This window comes from Larimichthys crocea, chromosome XXIII (assembly GCF_000972845.2).
Source record: "Larimichthys crocea isolate SSNF chromosome XXIII, L_crocea_2.0, whole genome shotgun sequence".
NCBI classification, from domain to species: domain Eukaryota; kingdom Metazoa; phylum Chordata; class Actinopteri; family Sciaenidae; genus Larimichthys; species Larimichthys crocea.
Window position 1 is genome coordinate 13,565,416 of NC_040033.1, and position 23,447 is coordinate 13,588,862.

Genomic DNA, 23,447 nt, shown 5'->3' on the forward strand with positions numbered 1-23,447 from the left:
TTTTTTAAAGGCTGCAATTGTCATTTATTTTCCATTTCACTCTCAATTAATCTGCAGACTGTTTTCTCATTTCATCGATTAATCACTTTCATAATAAGTCAGAAAAAACAGTCTCACCCAAAGTTATTTATTTAAGTTATATATATATTAAGTTATTCAAATATTTTATCCATCCAACAGTCCAGAAAGAAGGTGAAGAAGAAATCAGCCAAATCTTTTCACATTTGATAAGCTGGGATCATAAAAGCTTTGGCTTTTTTTTTCTTTTTTAAAAATAAATGACTTAAATGATTAACCAAAATTGTTGCCTTTTAATTTTCTGTCAACCAACTAATTGACAAATCATTTCATTCATCATTTCAAGTATTTCCAGGCTTTAAAAAATATATATATTATTAGACAGTGGACAGTGGAAAGTTCACATAGTGTGAGAAAAAGATGCTGACATGTAACATCAAGAGGAACAGTAAATAAGAGAAAGAGATCCACAGCTGGACTGGAACTGTGGACAAATTTATAGTCAGTGTCTTAATCCCCAAGACTAGATTTTTTTAACGTTAATACAAAAACTATAGTATAGTATTCATCATAAATGGACACTGAAATGTCAATCTTAGCAGCTGTGGAGGCAAAACCGGCAGACACATGGTCATTTTAATTATTTGTCTTTTCAAATGTTTAACAAATTAAATTCTAAAATGTGTTATACAAATAAATTATAGTTGACTTTCTGTCTGGGTTTTAACACAGAGATTAATTGACTAAGTGTTTCAATGCCGAACTTAAAACTGATACTAATAGAGAAACTCAGTGGTAGTAAAAGCTGAAGCAGGAGCAGCCAAAACAAAAAGGAAAGAAAATGCCTGATAGATTGGTCCATGGAGAGAACACATGATAGGATGAACAGAGTGGGAGAGAGAAAGGAAAGAAAGAGAGGAGGCATCCTGTGGAGAAAGGAGGGGATTTCCCACAGCACAGATGGAAGCCATTAGTATGGTGTTGTTGCTTAAAAACCTTTCATGTCTTTGCAGTTATTAGATAATACTGGGTTAACAGTAAACAGCATGATTCTGCAAATGGATATAATATGCAGACACAGCGATTGTTTTACCATTCGGTACCTAAAATTGGTTTAAATGTAATAAAATGCAATAATTCAGAATGTAACCTATAAAGTCTCCATGCCGAGTTTTAAATTGTCGGTTGACGATGAAAATGTTCCATGGCTCAACTTAACCGAGAAACTCCCTAAGACGGAGACCGTTGCAGTGAGGTCATGTCGAAGCCAAAGCCACAACCACAACTATGCGCACACAAACAGACACACACAAACACACACTCCACTGGGTGATACATGCTTGCTGATGTCATCACCGCAGCCCTGGTGACACACAGGGGTCAACCAGGGGTCTTACCTCTGAACTATGAACTCTATGACCTAACATCTGCTTACCCACCGTGTCCCATCAATACACATTTTGATGTTTCTGTTAGATTCACTCATGAGCATAAATATGCAGAATAGAACAGTCATTTTCAGATCTCCCGGAATAATAATATAATGTATTATACACCTAGAAGTTAGGTGTTTTACTTTGTAGACTCTCTTAAACAATGTACACATTTAGAGCTTAGGGCTGTTCTGTTCAACACATGTTCAGTTAAACAGCCTACTGTATGCCGCACGTAAAAAAAGCGAAATGTTTTTGATTACGGAGCTTACACAGGGGACGATGGGAAATGGGATAAGAGAGGAAGCTTCTTTCCCTCTCTCCCTTCTTACCTTATTTTCCCCTCTGCTAGCTTTCCCTCATTCAGGCACCCCTCCATCCGCCTCGCCTCCTCTGCACGGGCTGCCAACTCCTCCACTGAGCAGGGGAAAGAGAGAGAGTGAGAGAGATAGAGAGAAAGAGAGAGAGAGAGAGAAAGAGACAGAAGAAGAAAAGTGTAAGATAAAGAGCAACAGTTTATTTCAGACACTGTTGAGAGTATTGACATATGACAGAAAGACATTTTCCAACTGAGGTATTAATTAAATGGTGTCAGATAAGCCCTCATAGCTGAGCTGATTTTGTTTTTTAATATGTTTAAAGAAAGAAATATATTTAACGTGAGTAAAGATCAACACAGTACTTCACATTTTCCAGCAGACCAAGGTTAATAGAATGATTCACAAAACATGCATGCTCTTTGATTCAAGTTCAGCACGAGTGGGAAAATAGAAACTGCGAGCTGTCTTCAATGCCAAAACGAAGAACTCCGCCACTGAAGAGGCACTGAATGCTTTTCAGAGGCAAGGAGTGAAAGTATTGCACTGCTTACACTGAGAGCAGCCCTTTTGTTGGGAGACAAAAGAAGCGCTCCCTGATTTCGTCAATAGATGGCACTCTTTGCCTTAAGCAGGCCACTTGAGCTCATGCTCCTGACTGCATCCCTTCAATCACATTCCCTTTTCAGCCGTCTCCTCCGTCTATATGCAATAAAACCCCATTGTCCTACACTTAGTAGTTTAGCACATTGAGCGGATGCATAATAAACCACTGGTCAGGTTCCTTTGGTTAGGTTTGCTTTTGCAGACCATTTTTAGTTTGAATTTAAAATTTAGGATTTGCCCCACCCCCCGCACCACCACCTTTTTTGTTCTGTATGCTGTTTTGTGAGTCAATGTTTCTTCATAGCTCTTAAAACCTTTTCACTAAATTCAGTATTCATTGAATATAACATAAACTGTCAGCCATCGGTGGCCAAGGCTAGTGAATATTGAGAAGGTGTGTGCACTGAATATGTAGAGGTGTGTGTGTTCCTGAGTATGTGTGTGTGTGTGTGTGTGTGTGTGTGTGTGTGTGTGTGTGTGTGTGTGTGTTGAATATTTACAGGACGGACCTTGACTTTGTGGGTGTGCATGTGTATTTGAGTGTGTGAAATAGAAATAGAGAAATGTTGTATGAGTACTGCTGTAATGCTTTTAGGGCCATGCACCACGCTGGGCTGGTAGTGGTGGGACAGACTGAACAGGGGGAAGCTAAAACCAATACCAGAAAGGAAGAAATAGAGAAAAGAAAATCTACATTTAATAAAACTATGATTAATTTATGGTTTTGCAGCATCCAAACTGTTTAAACTGAAGCCCTAGGAAAATTGAAGCAGCAACTGGAATTGCTAAATATTTAACGATGCACAAACACTTTTATTTGTGTGTGTGTGTGTGTGTGCATGCGCGCTACCTTGGCTATTTTACTGAACCTCAAGGTTAAAGTTTGCTATGAATCTCAATAATCAATAAAGCAGAGATGTGAAAACTTGAGATGGGGATCAAATTCGCATTCAAGTCATTAGTTTTGAGGTGACCTCAGTGACACCTCCCACCAGGGGAGGCCACAGAGAGAGCAATTAGCTGCATGGACTGACCGTTTAGACAAACACTTCTATTTGCACCCAAATACACACACAACACACACACACACAGCTGAAACACACACGAAAAAATTAAGTGAAAAGACAGATAGATTTCTCTAACTTACTTAAAATTTCTAGATATATAAAAACAAACACACATGCAGACCTACACCAAGCATTTACCTCAGACAAATACATAAAATGTGTTTCTCAACCAGCTTGATAGCGGAGAACACTGGACCATATTCTGAAGTTCTGGGGTCTATTACAACCTGTTTTCAGTGGCTTCATGAATTAAGTTATGACATTAGTCCTCAAACTAAGATCTTGGGTCCCTCACTGTCTCACTTTCTTGACCCATTTATACTGGCTTCAAAACTTAAGGTCTGACATTAGTCCATAATCTAACTCTCTCTCACAAACTCTCTCCCTCTCAGTGCCTTCATACGAGCTTCAAAGCCCGTCATACAGCATCAGGCCTATAATCACAGATCTGCGGTCAGATTACCCCGCTCTCGCAGCTAACCTTTAACATGAGAAGGACGAAAACCCGGCTAACCCTGAATCAGTGGTTGGGGGTAGGCTGGGCCCTGCCTGGCCCTCATAAAAGCTTCATAAGGCTTCATAGGGGCTTCCTTTGGCTTTGTTGGGGGATTCGTAGCGGGCTAAGGTGCTCCCGCGAGACGTCCCAAAGCCTCCCAAGACTCTTTCTCTCTCTTTCTGAAGTTTCATGGGCTTGCAACACTGCTTTTGGGTATAAGCCAAAAGGTGCAGGCGCACAGCCGCACACCGTCATGCACACAAATACACCACAAGAAAAAAAATAAATAAATTGTATGCACACAACAGCGAACACTCACAAAGACAAAGACTAACACACACACATACACCCCAACACACTCCCCTCTTGCTCTCTCCTCTCCGCTTTATTTACAATCCTCTGGCAGCGGTACAAGGGCCCGGGGCTATAACACACGGCACCTAATGCTCAAACTGCCAGGTAATCTCATGTCTGACATCCCCCTTTGATAGAAACTGATCAATAGACTCTTGTAAAGGAGTCATTTTCTCTGATGTTTCTACCAACCACTTCTCTCTATCGCTATCTCTCTCCCCGTCTCTCTCTCTTTTCCCCCCTTCTTTTTTATTAGCCATACATTTATAATTCATATTTCAGCAGGGCTGAGTTTGCTCTGAGACAAAGGGGGGCTTCTTTGTGTAATAAAGAACAATGGTGGTGAAATGATGGGGAGAAATGCCAGTGTTTGCTGCTGGTTCCGGTGAACAACAGTTTTGGGGATCGATAGAGTGTGAAATGGGATTATAGCTAGTAATAGAGGTGAATTGGAGGAGAGAGGCCTGTGCACGTGTGCGTCCAGGGATCCAGATTGGATAGCAGCACACACGCGCGCGCGTGCACACACACTCATGCATATGCACGCATGTGCGTGCACACACACGTGCACACGATAATGATTTCATCATCTTTAGGCAGATGCACATCAGCAGCACAGAGGGGAGGTAATATCACATTTCTGTTTTTGTGGAAGTGTGGAAATATGGATATTGTGTTTTTGTTTATGCTGTTATTTCATTTGTTGTCACACGGCATCACATTTATTTCACATTACGGACAATGTTACAACACATCTTATTTAAGATGTAAGCTGACACCATCAGCCATATTTGAATATTTTAAAAATCCATCTCCCGTTGAATTTCACAGGTGGGTGCTACAAAAACATTTTCGCCCAAAACAATTTAGACCATTTAGAATATACCACAGAGTTTCCTGTGAAACTGATTAGTAACACATTCCTTACTTATTTACACCTTTCTATCTGTTGTCCAGCACACACAAACATATAAACTCACTTATACACACACACAACAACATAACAGTGTGTGTCCTAGAGTTGCCACGAATCAGTTCTTATCCTAAATAACCCATTTATACTGCAAGCGCAACAACTACAACAACAACCCAACATCAGTGTATGTACTGTATGGACTGGCATTCTGTTAGCAGCACATGTAGTCTATTAAGTTTTGTCTGATTTACTCTCTGGACTCACTATTTTACAGGAAACAGGATATCCATTGAAATGAGAATCATACAGAAAATGCATGCTGTCAAAGAGTGACAGTAAATCTGACACATACAGTCAAGTTTAAGGACTTTTTTCTCTCGCCTTTTTTTAATCACCCTCTTCTCTCCCGTCTCTTCATCCTCTCCTGCCACAATCTGATTGAATCCAGCTGCCTACAAGACGCTTCATTCTCATCCACATGACACCTCTCTGGTTCCCAACTCATCCTCCTATCCCCCTGTTTATTTCCTCATTTGACTTCCCCTCTATCTGGCCACTGAGACCTTTTCATATAATATCCATCACATCCCAACTGCAGTGCAGGTGTACGCCCAGTTAACTGTGGGATTCACAGTTAGCTGGTCTCTTATCAGTCTCACATCACCAAATAACTGTATAAGACAGAGACCATAAACAATGTCAATTGCATTGTAATTCAAACATCAGCAGTAAAATCTATTAGAACAGTACATAAAGTGATAGTCTTAAGTACGTGGTTGTGATGAGATGTGTTGGGAAGGTACTTCTGTTTTTTCCTCATTATTTTGCTGTTCACATCTTTGTGTCCATCCCCTTCCAACCATCTGCATTCTAACTTGTTAATCCTCTCCATCTTCAGCTACATCTTCTGTTATCAAGCAACAAAAAGAATCATCACCGCTCAATGCGATGTTTTCATAATACAGAAAGAAGCTTGCCAAGGGCTTCATGTTAATAAAAAGGCCTTTTGTTCATGACAGTAATTTCTCAAGCTAACTCCTCACCCAGTCTATTCAGGCCACTGCCATATCCAGGTAAACAATGCCCCCTTTGTTATAATAATGCATCTTTATTCTTCTTAAGTCATTACAATAGGCTCTGCGTTGCTGGATTGTATTTGCTGAGGGTAAAAGCTGAATAATATGTGGTTTTGTGCAGAGCGTAGAGTTGAGGGAATGCGTTTTGATCACAGACAAAGGCCAAGCTACACAGCGTTGTCCTTCTGTCTCTATCTTGTTAATGAGCAGTGTTCACCGAGCAAGCCAGCCACTGTCTGCCACAGAGAGAGACCTCAGATTCATCTCTCTGCGGACAATAGGTGAGTGTGTGTGTGTATTTGTACCTCGGAGAGCAAGTGTGTATGTGCTAATTAAAGCAGTGGGAGTTGGGAGAAATGGCTGTGTGCGTGTGTGTATGTGAGGTGTTTGCCTGGCGTGACCGTAGATGTGTACGTTAATTCTTAATGAGACATTTCTGTGCCCAGAGAGACCCAGCCATCACCATTCCTGCACTGACACACTACTACAAAGGCCACCGTCGCACACACACACACACACACACACACACACACACACACACACACACACACACACACACACACACACATAAAACCAGATCATTACCATACAGCTAAACCAGTGCGCCATTAAATCAAACCTCTATCTACAGTCCGTGCGTGCGTGTGTGTGTGTGTGTGTGTGTGTGTGTGTCTGAGTTAACATTGCGTGCAGACAGCTAGCAAGTGAATCACCACATTGCTATACCATTGCTGGCTAATTTGAGCTAACTGATTGAGCTAGCAGCAGTGTATGTGTGTGTGTGTGTGTGTGTTCTGCAAATAAAAGGATCCGTCAGCGTGCTATATGCTTCTGATGCACAACAGTTCACAAAAGTTTAAACAAGAAAATCGGGGCCACTAGTGAATCAAACTATAAAGTCAAATGAAATCTCTTTTTTTTTTCTTATATAGAAAAAAACGCTCATGTTAACATTTGCCTGTGCACCAGTTGCTCAACTCTGACCAGCAGTCGAATGTGGGTTAATTTAAGTTATTTGCCTGGTGGATAAAAAAAAACTGTATATACTGTTTACAGTTTATAAACTGTAAATGTGTATGTGGTTGACAAGTTATTTGTTGAAGGATTAATGGACAGATTGATGGATGAAATGAGTAAATGATGGATTACTGATGGACTGATTGCTACCTGCCACTCGGTGCTTGCTGCCCAGCTCTTCCAGCTCTTGGCTCAACTGCCTGATGTGACTGCTCAGACTCTGTTTCTGTCTGATGGCGTTCTTCATCTCCTCCTCCTCCCTCTGTAACACTTCCTGAAGTCTCTGCGCCTCTTCTCTCTGCACACACAGCTCGCTGCTCCTTCTTGCCGCCTCTCGTCTGGCCTCCTTCAGCTCCTCCTCTGACTGTCTGAGAAGTGTCACATGTACCTGCAAAAAAAAAAAGTGATGGGGGGGCAAGAGGACGAGTGAATAAGCAACTGTGTTTTCATGTGCACACACACACACACACACGTGGTCTTTGTGGCCCTGTTCAGATCAAGTACGGTATCTTGTACTTCATGCTCCTTATCAAAAAAAAAAAAATCTAAACTGTGTATTGACAGACCTCTTATTATGTGATTTTCCTTCCCTGCTTTTATCCATGAAAAACCTTGACTGAAACTTGTGGAGTCTGAAGAGACTGGAGACTGAAATCTTTTTTTACACATATTAAAAGATGCTTTTTAAAGTACTAATTCTGTGTCTGTGAAACACATGTCAAGTTCATTCGCAAAAAACAAAAGTCTCAGATTTTTTATTAGTCTTCCTAAAAACATGGTGTTGGGTTGTTTCGATTAAGAATGGTGACATGCTTTTGCAAAGCAAATCTGCAGCTGAGATGACACGTACATGTATGTAAATAAATGTATGTAACCTTCAATACATGTGTCCTTACATGACACAGACTCATTATGTGATATTCCACGGGGAACTAGGCTAGATTAATGGACAGGACCTGACAGCAAGAGGAGAGTGTACTATATTTGCCTGTATATGTGTGTGTGTGTGTTTGTGAGAATAAAATGTGTGTATGCATGCATATGATCTTGGTAAGCATGACATGTCTATCACTTGTATGTGCCAGAGGACGCACAAATTAATGTGTAAAATCAAATGTTCCCACTTCCACCTGCGCGTACAAGACTACACACACACAAACGCACGCACGCACACACATATGATGTGTCTGTGACTGCCAGCAATGTTGGCACTCTGCCAGGCTACAGTCACCACTTTGAGTAATTTGAATATTTAGTGTCCCATTGAGCTCTTAATTGGAGTCAATTTCACTAGCCTTGGCACATTTGGTGCTTTAATTAATGGCAAGGCAATTTGTTTCTGCCAGGCAATCACGGGACAATCACATGAGTGGTGGGTGTGTGGCGCCGGTGGAGGTGGGTTGAGTACTCCTACTTTGGAACTTGAATTTAATCTCATAAAGCTCATGTCCTTAGCCTAAAACACATTTGTATAGACAACATTTTAGGACAATGGATACTGAATTCAAAAGCAGAAAGGAAAGGGTCAAAATAATACGTCTGTCTCTGGAGGACAGAACGGCTTTAATACCTTTTGGGTGTTTGCCAGCTCAAGCTCTAAACGTGTAACTTCCTTTTTCAGGTGAAGCACTTCCTGTTCCAGCTGACCGCGATTACTCATGTGCGTATGGTGGGATGCAGCCAAACTTTGCTTCAGACCCTCTTTTTCCTGGGTTCTATAGGGAACAGAGCAAAGAGTGACTCTCTCGTCCAAACTGCTGTAACGTAATGAATATAAAACAACGGAGAACACAATTAAAGAAAAAAACGCTGTAAGAAGAAACAAATAAATCTAGATAGTATGTCTAGATGACCGATGAGCTAGAAAAATAAATAGATTTTGATAGACTATGTTATATTTTCCATGTGACACAGTGTGTTACTGTGTGCCATATGGCAAGTAGACTGTTAAGACAATGAGAGTGAGTGGGGCGGGGGGGTGGAGGTGGATGGGAAGGGCATGAGAGGAGAGACAAGGACAAGAACCAGGATCAGCAGAGGAGAATGAGAGTTTTATAGACTCGGTTATTACCGTCTCTGCAGCTCTGACTTCATCTGAGGAATAGCCTTTTCACACTCCGCAAGGCGCTCAACCTGCTCAGTACAGCGCTGAAACACACACGCAGGTATACAAGCACACACACATGCGCATGTAAAAAAAAAGAAATGTAGGTAGGAATGTTGCTCTGTTTTTTGTCAAGGTAAATCTGAAACTGTCGTATCCGTGTTCTTTTTTTAATACAACTAGAATTGAAACAAATTTAATTTCTCAATTCATATCTCTCAATGTAGAGTAAGTACTCCACCGGATATACTTTCTTTAGTGTGATGATAATAATAGGCACAATATGAAGGCCTTACCTTCTGCAGCTCCTGTCTGTGTGTCAACAGGCTGAGATACTCAACGTCAGAATGTGAATGACTCTGCTGATACAGCCGGAGGTCACGCTCCGACATCAGTTTCTATGAAACAACGGAGAGAGAAAGGAGAAAAATAGATAACAATTCTGTTTTTTTTGGTAGGCTGAATTCAGTCAATCATACACTGAACATGTAACCACCAAATCGCAAACAATAACGGATCTAAAAGAGAAACAAAAATTACCATTCAATATTTAAATAACTTGTATTTCAACAGATTATATGCATTTTGCTTTACTAATATATGACAATGGCGCTTATATGCCATTAAGGAAACACATCATTATGTATTACATTTATTTGGGAATTGATTTGTTGCATCACAGAGCACGGAGACACTTAGACATGATGTTCCTTAGTCCACAGTTGACAAACCCCAGCACAGCTAGCAAAACATTAAAAAGTGAATATAGAGTCAGAAACTACAATAGGCAATAGTACCTAATGACCTTAGCATTGCTCTCTTAATTACGTTAATGAAAAGACCATTAAGCTCGCTGTGCTTTTTTAATGTATTGCTAAATGTATCACTACCTTCAATCTTAGTCTATTAGCTGCTGTCCTTTATATAGGCAAATTATGTAACTAATTCAAAAGTAGACATCTTTGTAGGGAAGTAGTGACATTTTACTTGTCTTATTGTATTCATCTTTAAATTATAGTGACATATTCTTTTATGGGAATACAAATGGGCTAGAATAGAGATAGCATTAAGATAACGATGCTCAAGCTAATCTAAGTTTCCACTTGTTTATTTATGCTGTAACTTTTACACTGATTTTATATTCATTCTTTAAAATTTCAAGAGCATTTTTTCGATTTAGATTTTCTTGTAAACAGGGAATGATCATTTTCGGGTTAGTTGAGCCCAGCAGTGGCACATGAGGTAGAGAATTAGCGGGATGTGAAGCTCCATAAGAACTCCTAACCTCTTGATAGGCGCCTCACAATCAAAGTCATTAGCCAGTGTAATAAAGGGCCTGAGATACAGCCATTCTTCAACAGCCTAACTCTTTTATAACCAACAGATTAAAGTTGATTGGATTAAAATGACATTCTGCCCGTCTGACCTTGGCGGCAGCAGTTAAGTTCATCCAAATTAAATTTCTCCGTAATAAAGATGATTCATTTGTTGCCTGACGTAGTAAATATAAAACAGAAAGAAAAAGGAGAAAAGATTAAGTGACACACACCAGTGCACACATGCACAAGCGCACGTTTGAACATGCACATGCATATGCCAACGAGACACATGCACGCAAAAGAGTATACCCATGCGTGTGCTCACACAACATTAATGGAGCTGACAAGCACCTGGGAGCACACTAAAGAACACAGACACCCTGAACACTGATGTACGTCAACAAAATCTTCTCTCTGGGAACTCAGGTGAGGCTATGAAAGCTATAACCTTAAAATTACATACAACCTCTCTAAAGGCTGCCCCCAACATGCTTCCACTCATCATCTCCCCAGCAGTCGCATTGATTTTCATGAAAATATTACAGTTTTCAGGTGGTTTAAATGTTGTAGTAAAAGCAATATTACAGAATCATGAGTGACCAAAGATCCCTGATACAAACAGGATCCCCACAGAGGCATAAAGTCTGTGTTATTGTTGTGTATGTTACTGTAATTGTTGTGTATGTTAGTCCTGACCTGCTGTTTGAGAGCGTCCACCTGCTCTTGCAGGGAATCTATCAGGCCTTTAAGATCGTCCACTTTTTGCTGATTCTCCCTCAGTGCATTTTGATTGGCCTGGAGCTCATCCGTCAACTGGTCAAGAGCCTCCTGTGAGTTCTCCCATTGGCTGACCTTTTCATGGTACCGCTTCACCATCTGAGCTAGTTCTTCCTTCACCGAATGAGTTGCTGCTTGGGACTCTCTTAGCTGAATAGGGCAAAGGCAGAATTTTAGCTTGTGGTTACACTCACGGAACTGAAGACTTTGTAATTGTAGACTACATATGGATAATTGGTATAGAGATGATAAAATATTTGAGCAAGGAACATAGAATCATGGTAACAAACCATATTACTGTAAAATGAAATCTACCTGTTGCTGTGAGTACTGTAGCTCTTCTTCCAGAAGCTCCACCTGCCCTTGCACCCTCTGCACCTTCTCTATTGCTGCTGTGTATTTTTGTTTAAAAATGGCTACACTTTCTTTCTGCCCCTGGGCTTGCAAACTGGCATCTTTCAGCTCCTCCTTGGCTCCTTTAAGCTGCTGCTGAAGAAGTTCCATCTCGACCTCCTGCTTCTTTAGCTTCTCTTCAAATGTCTCGACCTGAAAGCAAAGACAAGTCAAATGGAGTTTGGTAGAGTGACTGAGAGTAGACACCCCTTATGTATAGGTGCTCTTGAGAATCAGCTAGCAAACTGATAAATGAAGTAGTAGGAAGCCTTAATGCAGAAATAAAGAAGATTGTATAAAAAAAAAATAGAGAAATGCTGTAACTATTGCAGAAACAACCATCATCATCATTATCGTTATTCTAAAAAAATCAGTGAAACAGAATACTTGACAGTGCGACTAAATGAGCCTGAAAAATAAATAAAAAATAGACATATGCTAGTTTGAAGTATTGGTGTAATATGATGTGCTGCTCTACAGTAACCTCACTTATAACGAAAGGGGAACCCAGGAAGTGAAACCAAGCTTAATCCCGGTGTTACACAAGGAATCCTACCGTAGCTCACCTTTCAAGCAGAGGGGTTGAGAAAGTTAAACCCATTCTAACACTCAGCTTGAGTTCATCCACGTTAATCCCGCTGTAATCTGGATCAGAACACGAGGGTTTACAACTAATGACAGCCAACTAGTTAGATTTCAGTGGTTCACCGCGGCTTGGTTTAACCAGGGATTAGCCGGGCCCATCTAGGACTAACACTGGGTAGGAGGCAGCATGACAGAGTAGAAAACTTGCTCATGCAAAGAAAGAGACACAAACTGGAGAGGAGAGGAGAGGAGAGGAGAGGAGAGGAGAGGAGAGGATGGAGGGGCACCATCAACTTTCATTCTCTGCTTTAGAGTCAAAATCTGAATAACCTGTGTAGGTGTATGCACATTTGGTTGTGTGGACTGTTTGAAAACCATTGACTCAGTCCACTTGATTGTACTCAAGCGTGATGGCAAATGTTTTACCCGAGGTTACGCAAGGTAACACACACAGAAATGCACAACATAAAGTATGTTAACTTTACCTGTTTTACTTGCTCTCTGTCATAGTAGCTCTTTAATATATTCACTACCCTGCAGACCAAACACTAATGGTGGGTATATAACATTTCTTCCTGTCGCTGAATGAAAGGCCTTATAACGAGGCTTAATGGGAACACCATGGCTTTTCTTGTGACCATAATCAGGAGCTTGTGCTTTGGGGAAACAAACAGCCCTCATTAAATATGAAGGAAAACACATCGCTTTGACCCTCATTTGGCCTGCCGTTTGAGTATTCATGGCTGTCACATGACTAGCTAAGTTGACCCTCGGTTGATAATAATTTTATTCTCCTTTTCTTTTTTGACTCTCTTGGTCTATCTTTCCCTCTATGTATTCATGTGTGGGTACAATTGGATGTGAGAGGTTGACAAACAGAGAGGTCATCTTGTCTCGTTTGTTAATTCAGATGATGCAGATGGGAATATATGTAAGTTGACTGCAAAATAAAGCTTATCTGCTGCAAATGGGTCAGTTTGTCGCTCCTGACAGATGACTGACTACTTGATTGTCTGCAGTGATTTAAATCACACTCAGATGGATAAATGCATCAGATTTTTCTTTTTTTTTGTGCCGTCCACTGGATTAACGCCACAGACTGTTCGGCTGTGAGGCTCAAACAAACAAGGTAAAAAGACTTCTCTATGTCTATTTGCTGTTGACTTAAACTGTCCTTGAGTTCCATGACCTCTGGCTCTGTATTTGGTTGAGCTCAGAATTGTTCCGCTCCATCGGCTGTGAAGCAGGACACTCCAGTGTTCTGCATCAATCTTATGAGCCTGTTTCACTGCTTCCAGGTCAGAGTTCAATTGATCGATAGATTTCACTTCTAGGAGAGGTGGAGATGAGTGCAGGTGAAGAGGAGAGGATAAGATTCTTGCCTACCTACCTGTTGCTGACTAATACGGAGGCAATCGTGTAGCTGCAGTTGTTCTTTCTCCTTCTGGTCTTTAAGGTGCTCAATATCTCTGACCTTTTCGCTTAAGTGACAGGCCTCTTCCTGGTGTCCTCTGACCTTGTGTTTCAAGTGTCCTACCTCACCCTCCAGTGCTGCCACCTGAAGAAGAAGAAAGGGAAAGTGAGACAAAACTGAAAGGGATGGAAGAGAATAACTTTACGTAGGAATACAAGGCAGAAACAGACAGAAAAACAGGGAGGGGACGGCAGTAGCCTAAAATCGAGGGAATCAGGCTTGTGTTAAAGACTTTCCCTGTTTAGTCTCAGAACCAGCTGGGAAAATGTGAGCACAGCAGACAGGAATGAGTAACAATCCCTCTTTCCTCAGCTCCAACTTTCGAGGAGCCTATGAGCAAGGTGCTACACCTCCCACTGCTCTTAATGGAGCTGCTCAGTAGCAAACACTAAAAGACTGTTGCTGGTTTGGGCACTTCCCTCGAGTGGATGTGTGCAACACTGTAGGTGTAAAACAGGTCATTGTTGAAAAAAAAAAGTAAAAGACACATGGGTGCTCACTGAACCTAGCCTCAGCATATGAAAGGAAAAAAAAAACAAAAAATAGCAAGACCCTTGTAGTACCACCTAGAATTGAATTTAAGCCCTGGGACAAGTTTAAAACCTGAAAAAACTGAAACAAATCTGAAAAACTTCTTGCAGTACGTACACAGCTTGGAGATGCTAAATTTGCAACATTAAAAGGATCTCTTTTTAATTGTACATTGTTCTGCAAATCTGTCAAAATTGTAATATTATAACCTGGAAATATTTAAAGAACTAAGAAATATAGTCAGAAAAGCATAGGATAAGGACATAAATAGATACAAACGATAGGAAAGCTGCAAATCAACATACAGACACAAACAAACCACCACACCTGCTCCAGTGTCTTTTGATGCTTTTGTTCGGCTGTTTTTATTTCAGCTCTTAACTGCAGAATTAACTGATCTCTGCTTCGAACCTAAACCCCCCACCCAAAAAAAAAAGAATTACATTACATTAATGACATTTGAGCTCATTACATTCATTTAGTTAAATATTTGGTTAACAACTTAACATTTTGCAGCATAGCTCTGACCTTTGTGCACACACACAAACAAACAAAAAAAAAAACATGAGCACATGCACACAAAGACAGTGAGAGATGAACCTCCAGGTGTGAGGTGTGGAGTTTCTCATGGCTGAGAGCCAAATCAGCCTCCAGCCTCTCTTTGGTCTGGTTGAGGTGGACACACTCTCTGCCCCGGTCCTCCATCTTGGCTCTCAGCTCATCCCTCTCCTTGCACAGTTTCTCCAAAGCCGTCTCTCTTCGGCCCAACTGGGAAATATGCAGTAAAATTAAGCTCAATGAGTGCTACATCTCGTAGTACAACAACGACAACAAAAAAATAAATAAAATGTAATGAACTTTAAATAAAACCTTTAAAAAAAAAAGGTAATAAAATGATATTAATTCTGGTTTCAAAATCCACTCAACATTATTTAATATACAATACACAAAAAGTATAATTAAATTAATTCTGATTTAATTTCCATTTTCAAATAAATATAACAGTAACTATATTTATTTGATAGTGGAATAAGCAATCACCCTTTTAACACAATTAACATTAATATGAATCATGTGCATTAAAAATAATCAGTTTATTGAATAATGAAGCTGTTGTTGTTTTTACCTCGTTCTGACATTCAGAGTGCTGCTTCTTACTCTCTGTGAGCTCCAGCACCAGCGCACACATCTTTGTCTCCCTCTTCTGAATCTGGAAAACACAAAACATTTCTCCTGGTTTATAGATGTTGGATGATTCTATTTTTTTTTAACTGCACATTTAACTACAGATGCCCTTTTTGATGATATTTTGACATTATGTTCAGGATCATATCTCCTTGAGTCATCAAACTCTGTGTGAAACAGGAACTTAGTTCGCTGTTTACAAAACTTGAGATAAAATATTCCAGTCTTGTTTTCATATTTGTGTTTAAGGTAACAGTGGTGGTGGGTGGATGATGGTGCGGAGTACAGAGAAACCGTTGTTTATGCTTCTCATGAGTATACAGTAGCCTATAACAATTTCTGGTGTTTGTCTGTTTCCTTGGTCACCGTCCTTAATTACCCACCTCAGTTAAATGCCAAATTTGTGTGTGTGTATGTGTGTGTGTGTGTGTGTGTGCATGCGCTTTCATGTGGGTGTGATTCCTTACAAGTTTGCTCAGGAAATGTTTTGGACTTTTTTTTATCTCTTCTGTTTGTGTTGAGTCTGTATCTTGTCAGGATTTTTCTCTGTTTGAGGTCAGTCAAACCGCCTGGTATCTGCTGTCAATTCTAAACTGAATAGACTTCTAATGTATTGTTGTTTTTTGTTTATAGTTATGTCTTTTAAAATGCTCAGACTTTTTCTTCAGGAGGGCACTGGACTTTTAGTAGGATCCTCCATGTAGGTGAGTTAATTTTCTGCATATCCTGAATAACATGGGGTTAATAACAACCTTTCTTATTCTACAATGTAAAAAACTATAATAATAATAATAATATAATAATAATCATACTACTAATAATAATAATAATAATAATAATAGTGAAATTTTCAGTCTAATTTAAACAGAACATTTATTACTGGTATGCTCACTTGATGCAGGCATAGTTTCTACTTTCAGTTTATACAAACACACACATACAACAGCCTTCGTGCCAAACTGAGACAAACGCTCTCTCTTTCTCTCCCCCTCCATCCCTCCCCACCTCCAGCCCGTCCTGCATGATCCAGAGATTGTTTTGACCAGAGTTGAGGGCTCGTTTGTAACTGTCCAGGGGGATTGATGGAGTTAACTTGGCTCTTTGACCTCTCACCTCTGGCTGTCAGTGGCCAGGCTCGCTAAACACACTAAACCTGAGCTATGACATGGTGTAGGGAAACAAAAAGAAAAAGAAAAAGAAAAAAAAAAAACAACAACACTGCATACGCACAGCCATGCACATAGCAGCTAAATCACAAATGAGGTCTCATGTAAACGCCCATACAAAGAGGCAGCACTCTGGACAGGAATAATACAGGTTGTGTTTTGCATTCAGTGGACGTCAGATGAAATAGAAGAAACACATTTGCGCACATAGACACACACACACAAAAAAAAAACATGACCATGTTGTTGCAAATGTAAGACATTCCACTTACCCGCAGCAAACGCGACACTTACTTCCTGCCAATTTCTAAATCTTAGCTTGATTTATTTTTGAGTGTGTGTGTGTGTGTGTGTGTGTGGGTGTGTGTGTGCGTGAATTCCCAGTGTGAGTGTGTGATAGGCAGTGTTGATAAACACCGGAGGATGTCGTGTCAAAACAGACAACTTGTCAAAACGACACACTAACTAGGTCAATCACAAAGTTTAAGGAGAAACTTTGGAGTGGAGCTTTGGTTTATGCATATCTCTACGTGGATGTCTATGTGTGTGTGTGTGTGATAAGCTTCTGAACGAATCTGCAGGAGGGGACCTCCAATATCGAAGGTATTTTTAAATCAATGAGCTCTTAAGTGTATCTCAGTCTCAATGTGTTCACAGATAGGCACGCACACACAACACTCAGCGCAGATAGAATCCCTACTGACAGGCAATGACAAGATAAAGAGAGGGAGAAAAAAGGGGGAGAGGACGACAGGAGGGGGAGAAATAATATTTGAACAGTTGGGGGTACGGTGGGGGGGGGTGAGGATGAAAGGGAGAAGTGGCAAGGCAAGAAAAGAAATGAGCAATAAGCAAGATCAAGAGAGAAAGTAGGGAGAGGGAGAAAAAAAAACAGTAAGCTATTCTGATGGTTGTAAAGCATTGTGAGCAGGACCAATGTTTGTCCAAGTCCAACCTTGAAGGCTGGAACAACCTTCCACAATACCGTTTACCTTCCACAGTTGCGCTCTTTCTGTCATCTTTTCATTTTCGTTTGCTTTCTCGCTCACCCCAGCTCCCCTTGTCCATTTCACATAATTTTGAATTCTTTTACCCAGTGTGCTTCATAGAAGAACTATCAGTGCATACTTTTTAAAAAGTCCCAGTGGGGAAGCTGGATACACACTATGCTGGAATGTTAATGATGGATACAATGATTGGACATCATTCATTAAACAAAACAGAACAAAAATGTTCAATACTTTCCAGTTTTTGTTTTTTTTTGTCTCCATGCAGAACCTTCATGCAACAATTCTGTTTCAGTATGAAAAGGCTGTTCAACCTCCCTGAACAAAATGTGATGGCCAATATTTTTTTAATAATAACAGGTAATAACTGTTCCAAATCTCATTGTCACAGCCCAGTCTGTTGGGAAACCTCTACCCATTACATCCCAAGGTAATCTCAACTTCCCTTCCTCCCTTCATCTTACAACCTCACTTCCTCTTCCCATGCTTCTCACACTAAATCCATCCATCCATCTGTCTCTCTCACTCATCCCCTCCTTGTCTCCCTCCTGTGTACATATGTGACCTGAACATTTAGGAGAAGAGCCTCCGGAGAACCACGTGTGAGACTCTTGTTTCTGAGAAGATGAAGCAGATCATCTCTGAGACAAAGCCCCTTGTCATGTTAATGGATTCACTTCTTTCATGTTCCTCAATGGGGGAGTTCGGAGCAGTATAACACTTTAACCACATGTTAAAACTACAGCAACATCTGGCCAATTGCATGATGATGATGTGTGTGAGTTGGTGAAATGGAGAGGACGACTAATGGAGATGGAGAACAAGTAAAAGGGGATATGGATAAATGAAGGACAAGGTATTAAAAAGACATTAAAAGGGATTTTGAGCAGATTTTTTCTGTAAAAGAGTGCAAACATCTGCTTTAATTTTGTGAATTTCCCGTGTTTCATTGCGTTCTATAAAAACAAGCAACAGCTGATGATGGGCTGATGTTCTGAATGTCAAAATCACTTTTATGAAACTGTCAATAATACAAAAGAATGGGGAAAAAAATGAATTGCTTTCTAAAATCTAATAAAAAAACAATAACACTGCATTGAAGTGCACACTATATCACAATATAAGTAAGTAGGATAACAAATTCAATGCACCATTGTTTGTGTGGAATGCAGGCTTCTTTCCAATCTGAGCCAATGTGGAGAAACCAATTTACCACTGATTAGACAAACCTTTTTAAGTAGACCCTCACAGAATTAGTCTTATGAATAGAAATGTCAGCCCTTCCGTAAAAGAAACAGTCATCAAGTTACCAAGTGGCTGACTTCTATAACCCCAAGGACTCAAGTTCAGACCAGTGCTTCCTCTTTTTTACTCCATACCCTGTCTACTTCTCAGAAGTTTCAGAGAATTAGAGCTAAAAAAAAGTGACTACTCCCTCTCTATAGAAAAAGCAAACTGTTTTTCTATTCTTCTGAGCAACGAAATCTAAGTGAGAGGGGGAGAGAGTGAGAGGGAGAGTGAATCAGCAGAGTACATTTCAGATGAAGGAGAGAGTGTTGACAGTATTTGTTCAGCTGTGCTAATGTTAGGACATTTAGAGCTGCAGAGGAAAATACTTAACGCAGAGTTCTCTCAGTTTCACTTACACTGAAGTGGGAGAAGGCACTCTCTTTTACACACACCTACTACTACCACTTTCCATACAATGATAGACTGACGAGTGCATGAGTGAATGCAAAATGCTATGCTGTGCATGTGTGCATGTGTGGGTGGTTGTGTGTGTGTGTGTGTGTGTGAGAGAGAGAGAGCTTGTAATAGATCAGACAAAGAACAGTTTCGTCGCATAAAGCAGGGCCAGATGTGGAGCAGAAACAAGATCCCTGGACAGAGTGTAATGGTCCATCCGTTGACTTAACCAATCCAGACATGACAGACAACCTCACACACACTCATACACACGTGCACATGCAGTGTATCTAATTGCACAAAAAAACATTTGCTCAATCTTACACAGTTGTGCAGTGTTTTATAATTACTTACTGACTTAACCTACAAGACTTGTAGATCCTGATGCAACAGTTTGATTCCATGATGACAACAGAATTAATGTTCGCTCCGCCAGTATGAATTACAAGAGGTCAAAAATATGCAGGACAGTCGTTGATTAAAACTTGTTATTTTACCAAAGCCCATTTGCTGTCATATAATATAAGTTGTAGAGCATGTAGTCATTTAAATGCAAAACTGTTGTAACAATAGCTTCAGTGATAGGCAATAAATCCCTGACCTTAACCCTAACCCTGACCCTAAAAACATTCTAAAATGAGTATTGTCAGTGAAGAGGTGTGCTGAAAAGGACTGAACCTCATGTGCTGCTTCCCTTTTTTTTTTTTCCAAATCCAAGCCCTTGAAATGTATCAATGGCTTTGTAAAAAGTATCTTTCCAACCCGGTTGATTGAAGGTTTAATACAAACCATGAAGCACTAACACAAGCTTTTGGGATAACACAAAACGAGCAAAGGATAAAAAGGTCTAAAAGGCAACATAGCATGTTGAATATGTGACTTTTGACTTTTACTGTAGTCCTAACTGGGTAAAGAAAAATCCCATTCTAGCAGAATAATCCAAATTTTTGTCAAGTCTGTCAAAAGTGTGTGTTTTTAAATAAGGCTCTAAATATCAGAACATCCCATTACCCATTATCTAAAACCTTATTATCAGCCCCATTGTAGAAATAGACAATGCCTGTCACAGAGTGAATATTACGTTTGAAAATTGAATATTTAAATGAATCCCTCACCTGTGCGACCCTTCTTATCAGCCCCATTGTGAGAAAAGACAATGCAATACATTAAAGTGAATATTATATTTCATCTCCATCCTGTAGAAATTGCGTATTTTCAGTTTGACCATTTTTTCCTAACATTGTCCACTTTGTGTAAAAACTGTTTCTTGACCTTGTAAGCAAGCAAAGTTGCTGAAATGTCTCATTGTCAACAATAACAGGGAGCTCAGGCATGCTTCTCTCATTCAAATGTTACAATAACATAAAGTGCAGTGAGCACTAGTTTGAAAGAATTTATAGAATTTTATATTTCACTTAAGACCTTGGGAAAGAATCAGTCACCTTCTTTTCAGTGGTGCGACGTACGCAGGTCAGTTCCTCCTGCAGACGCTCCATGTCTTTGTTGGCATGGTTCAACTGGTCCTGGATCTGCTGCCTTTGCTGTCTTTCTGTGTCCAGGCCAGTTTTGGTCTGATCCATGGATTCAGTAATACCGCTCAACATGAATTCACTGGTTTGTAACTGAGAGATGAGCAGGAACAGAAAGAAGGGGGGTGAGAGATGAAAAATAAGCCGAGTATGTCTGGTTTGAACCTTCTCCAAAGGCTGAGAGATGGACAGACACAGGCAGGCCGACAGCTGTGGAGAGAGCTGAGGAGGGGAATGGGTGGACATATATGAGGCAGGACATACAAGCAAGAGAACAAAGTATAATTTAGAGGCATTTGCCTCTGCTCTGTCTCCATAGCATTGAAAGGGAACATCATAAAGGCTTTGTGCCAGGCTAGGGAACCCTACACTTACCGCTTTGACTGGACCAATAAAACTGCTTGACTACACATCATAAAGTCGTAGGTAACACTAACAGAATAGTGCTTCTTGAACCTTGGGACAATGTTCACTGAGAGTTGTAGTCCTTTTTCTATCTTCCCCCCATCAGACAAGGGAAACAAAGGGACCAGAGACTTGGGTTGCAGTTAACTTGAACACACAGTGACTTGAATTGCTTAATTTAACTTGAAACTCTTCATCAAAAGACTTGAGACTCGACTTGGACTCCCGATTTAGGGCTTGTGAACAATCTTTATCTTTTTGCTGCATTAACATTAAAGAAATATCTGATGAGCTGAATGTCATTCTCCCTCCCTTGTTATCGTGCATAACTTTACACATCTGGTGTGCGTGGCTACAGATGTCTTTAACATTAAGCTGCAGCAACAACACCATGGTGAGCACACCTGCAGCTGTGCCATTTGTCATAACCTTTAGCTATAATAACTTTGCACAAGACCCAAGGAAAAAAAAAAATCACTACATGCAATGTCTGCAGTATAAAAATAAAGGATGTTGGATCGATCACGTGAAACTTAATCAGGCACCTGAAAATGCAGCAGGATAGGTGAGTCACCTGGACAGTTGGCACATGTGTTCAGCTCTGCATCAGCTAGCTTTGTAGCTAAGGGAGGTTCGTTTTATTAGATTGGAGTTTGCCGAATGAAAAGATGACTGAGTAAGTCAGTGTTTGATTGCTTGCACACTTTCTCGCATACTGGTTCTGCCATGACTACAAAAATAGTTGGGTAACTTAATCATCCACGTTCTCCTGCCACCATCTGCTGACTAACGCTAAACCGCGAGAAAGACCAAGTTAATTATTAACGTCTGCTACAGGAAGGTTACAAGTTTATTGTTGAACGCATACTGTAAGGTTACAGGCTTATAAGGTTGCCATTACAATGGGTTTGAGAGGCTAGAGGGATGTGTTCGTCAGTTAGTAGTTAGTTGGATATGCAGTGTAATTATACAATACAGTTTTACTTTATTGCATTGGTCTATATCCATTTTTTAGCCAATGCTTGGTCTACAGTTTAGTTGTATGATCTCGTGACAAGGCAAAATACAGTTATAACAGTTAACTGTAAAGCCTTTTTTCATATCACATCGCAATAGCCTGAGGCTGATACTGTTAGCTGTATGCTAATAGGTAAAGGAGTGATAATAATACAGTACATTCTTTGAATTACTTAAATATACTTGCTAGCTATGCACTGTTCTAAGGGCACTGGATGGTATGCAGCAGGTGAAAGAATAATCATTGCAATGATACTTGAGATTTGACTTGGACTTGACCGTGAAATTCTCTAATACATACCCCTGAAATGGCTAACACAAACCAGTTTGGAATGTGTTCTGGTGTGAAAGCTCTACAAATAACAGATATCTCACTAATAATACTTGGTCTGTAAAAGTATAAATGGTATTGGTACATGTATTATCGTTTAATGCACCTTGTCTGCACTATACTGTATGTGAGCTCCTGTATAGTTGTGCCGATCAACCTCAAGTCATTTGTGCACCGTGGAACTGCAATAGTATTAACTGTATTGTGTAACTTCTTGCATTGGAAAAATGGATTCTGTATAGGCAACCAGTAAACAAAAGGAAATACAGAGTGCTTTAAAATATGCAAAGTGAGTACTTGAAGATAATATTGAAATGATGACATTCATACTGCTGCCTCCTCCAGAATACACCAATGATGTCAATATGGTAACGTGGAAATTAGGTTAAGTTAGAAAAGGAAAGGCATAAAGCCAGCATCTAAGAGCGTTTTAAGTGTTCCGAGAGTCAAGTGACTAACATGCTTTTTTGTTGAATACACTTCGTTTAGTTGGCTGGCAGGCACCCGCACCACTAAAACACTAGTAATGAATGACTTGGTTTGGTCAAGGACACAGTAAATGGGTTAATTTAAGCGTAAAACACATCACTGCCAGGCGCCACTCCACCTAGAGGGGTGAGAGGAGGGGGGGAAGGAAA

The 23,447-nt window shown here is 40.2% G+C and overlaps 1 protein-coding gene across 3 annotated transcripts in view; it reads right to left on the reverse strand.

Annotated features, from left to right (window-relative positions):
• Nucleotides 1-23,447, reverse strand: part of LOC104922598 (trichohyalin) — an 87,559-nt gene that overhangs the window by 21,096 nt on the left and 43,016 nt on the right. For all 3 annotated transcript variants that reach the window (XM_027274279.1, XM_027274280.1, XM_027274281.1), the window contains 12 exons: nt 20,970-21,149; nt 15,610-15,693; nt 15,084-15,251; nt 14,811-14,894; nt 13,869-14,036; nt 11,816-12,046; nt 11,420-11,650; nt 9,701-9,802; nt 9,372-9,448; nt 8,871-9,015; nt 7,451-7,688; nt 1,784-1,868 (listed from right to left, as the gene is read on the reverse strand). In XM_027274279.1, coding sequence (XP_027130080.1) covers nt 1,784-1,868; nt 7,451-7,688; nt 8,871-9,015; nt 9,372-9,448; nt 9,701-9,802; nt 11,420-11,650; nt 11,816-12,046; nt 13,869-14,036; nt 14,811-14,894; nt 15,084-15,251; nt 15,610-15,693; nt 20,970-21,149 — 1,793 coding nt within the window. The remainder of the gene's footprint in view (nt 1-1,783; nt 1,869-7,450; nt 7,689-8,870; nt 9,016-9,371; nt 9,449-9,700; nt 9,803-11,419; nt 11,651-11,815; nt 12,047-13,868; nt 14,037-14,810; nt 14,895-15,083; nt 15,252-15,609; nt 15,694-20,969; nt 21,150-23,447) is intronic.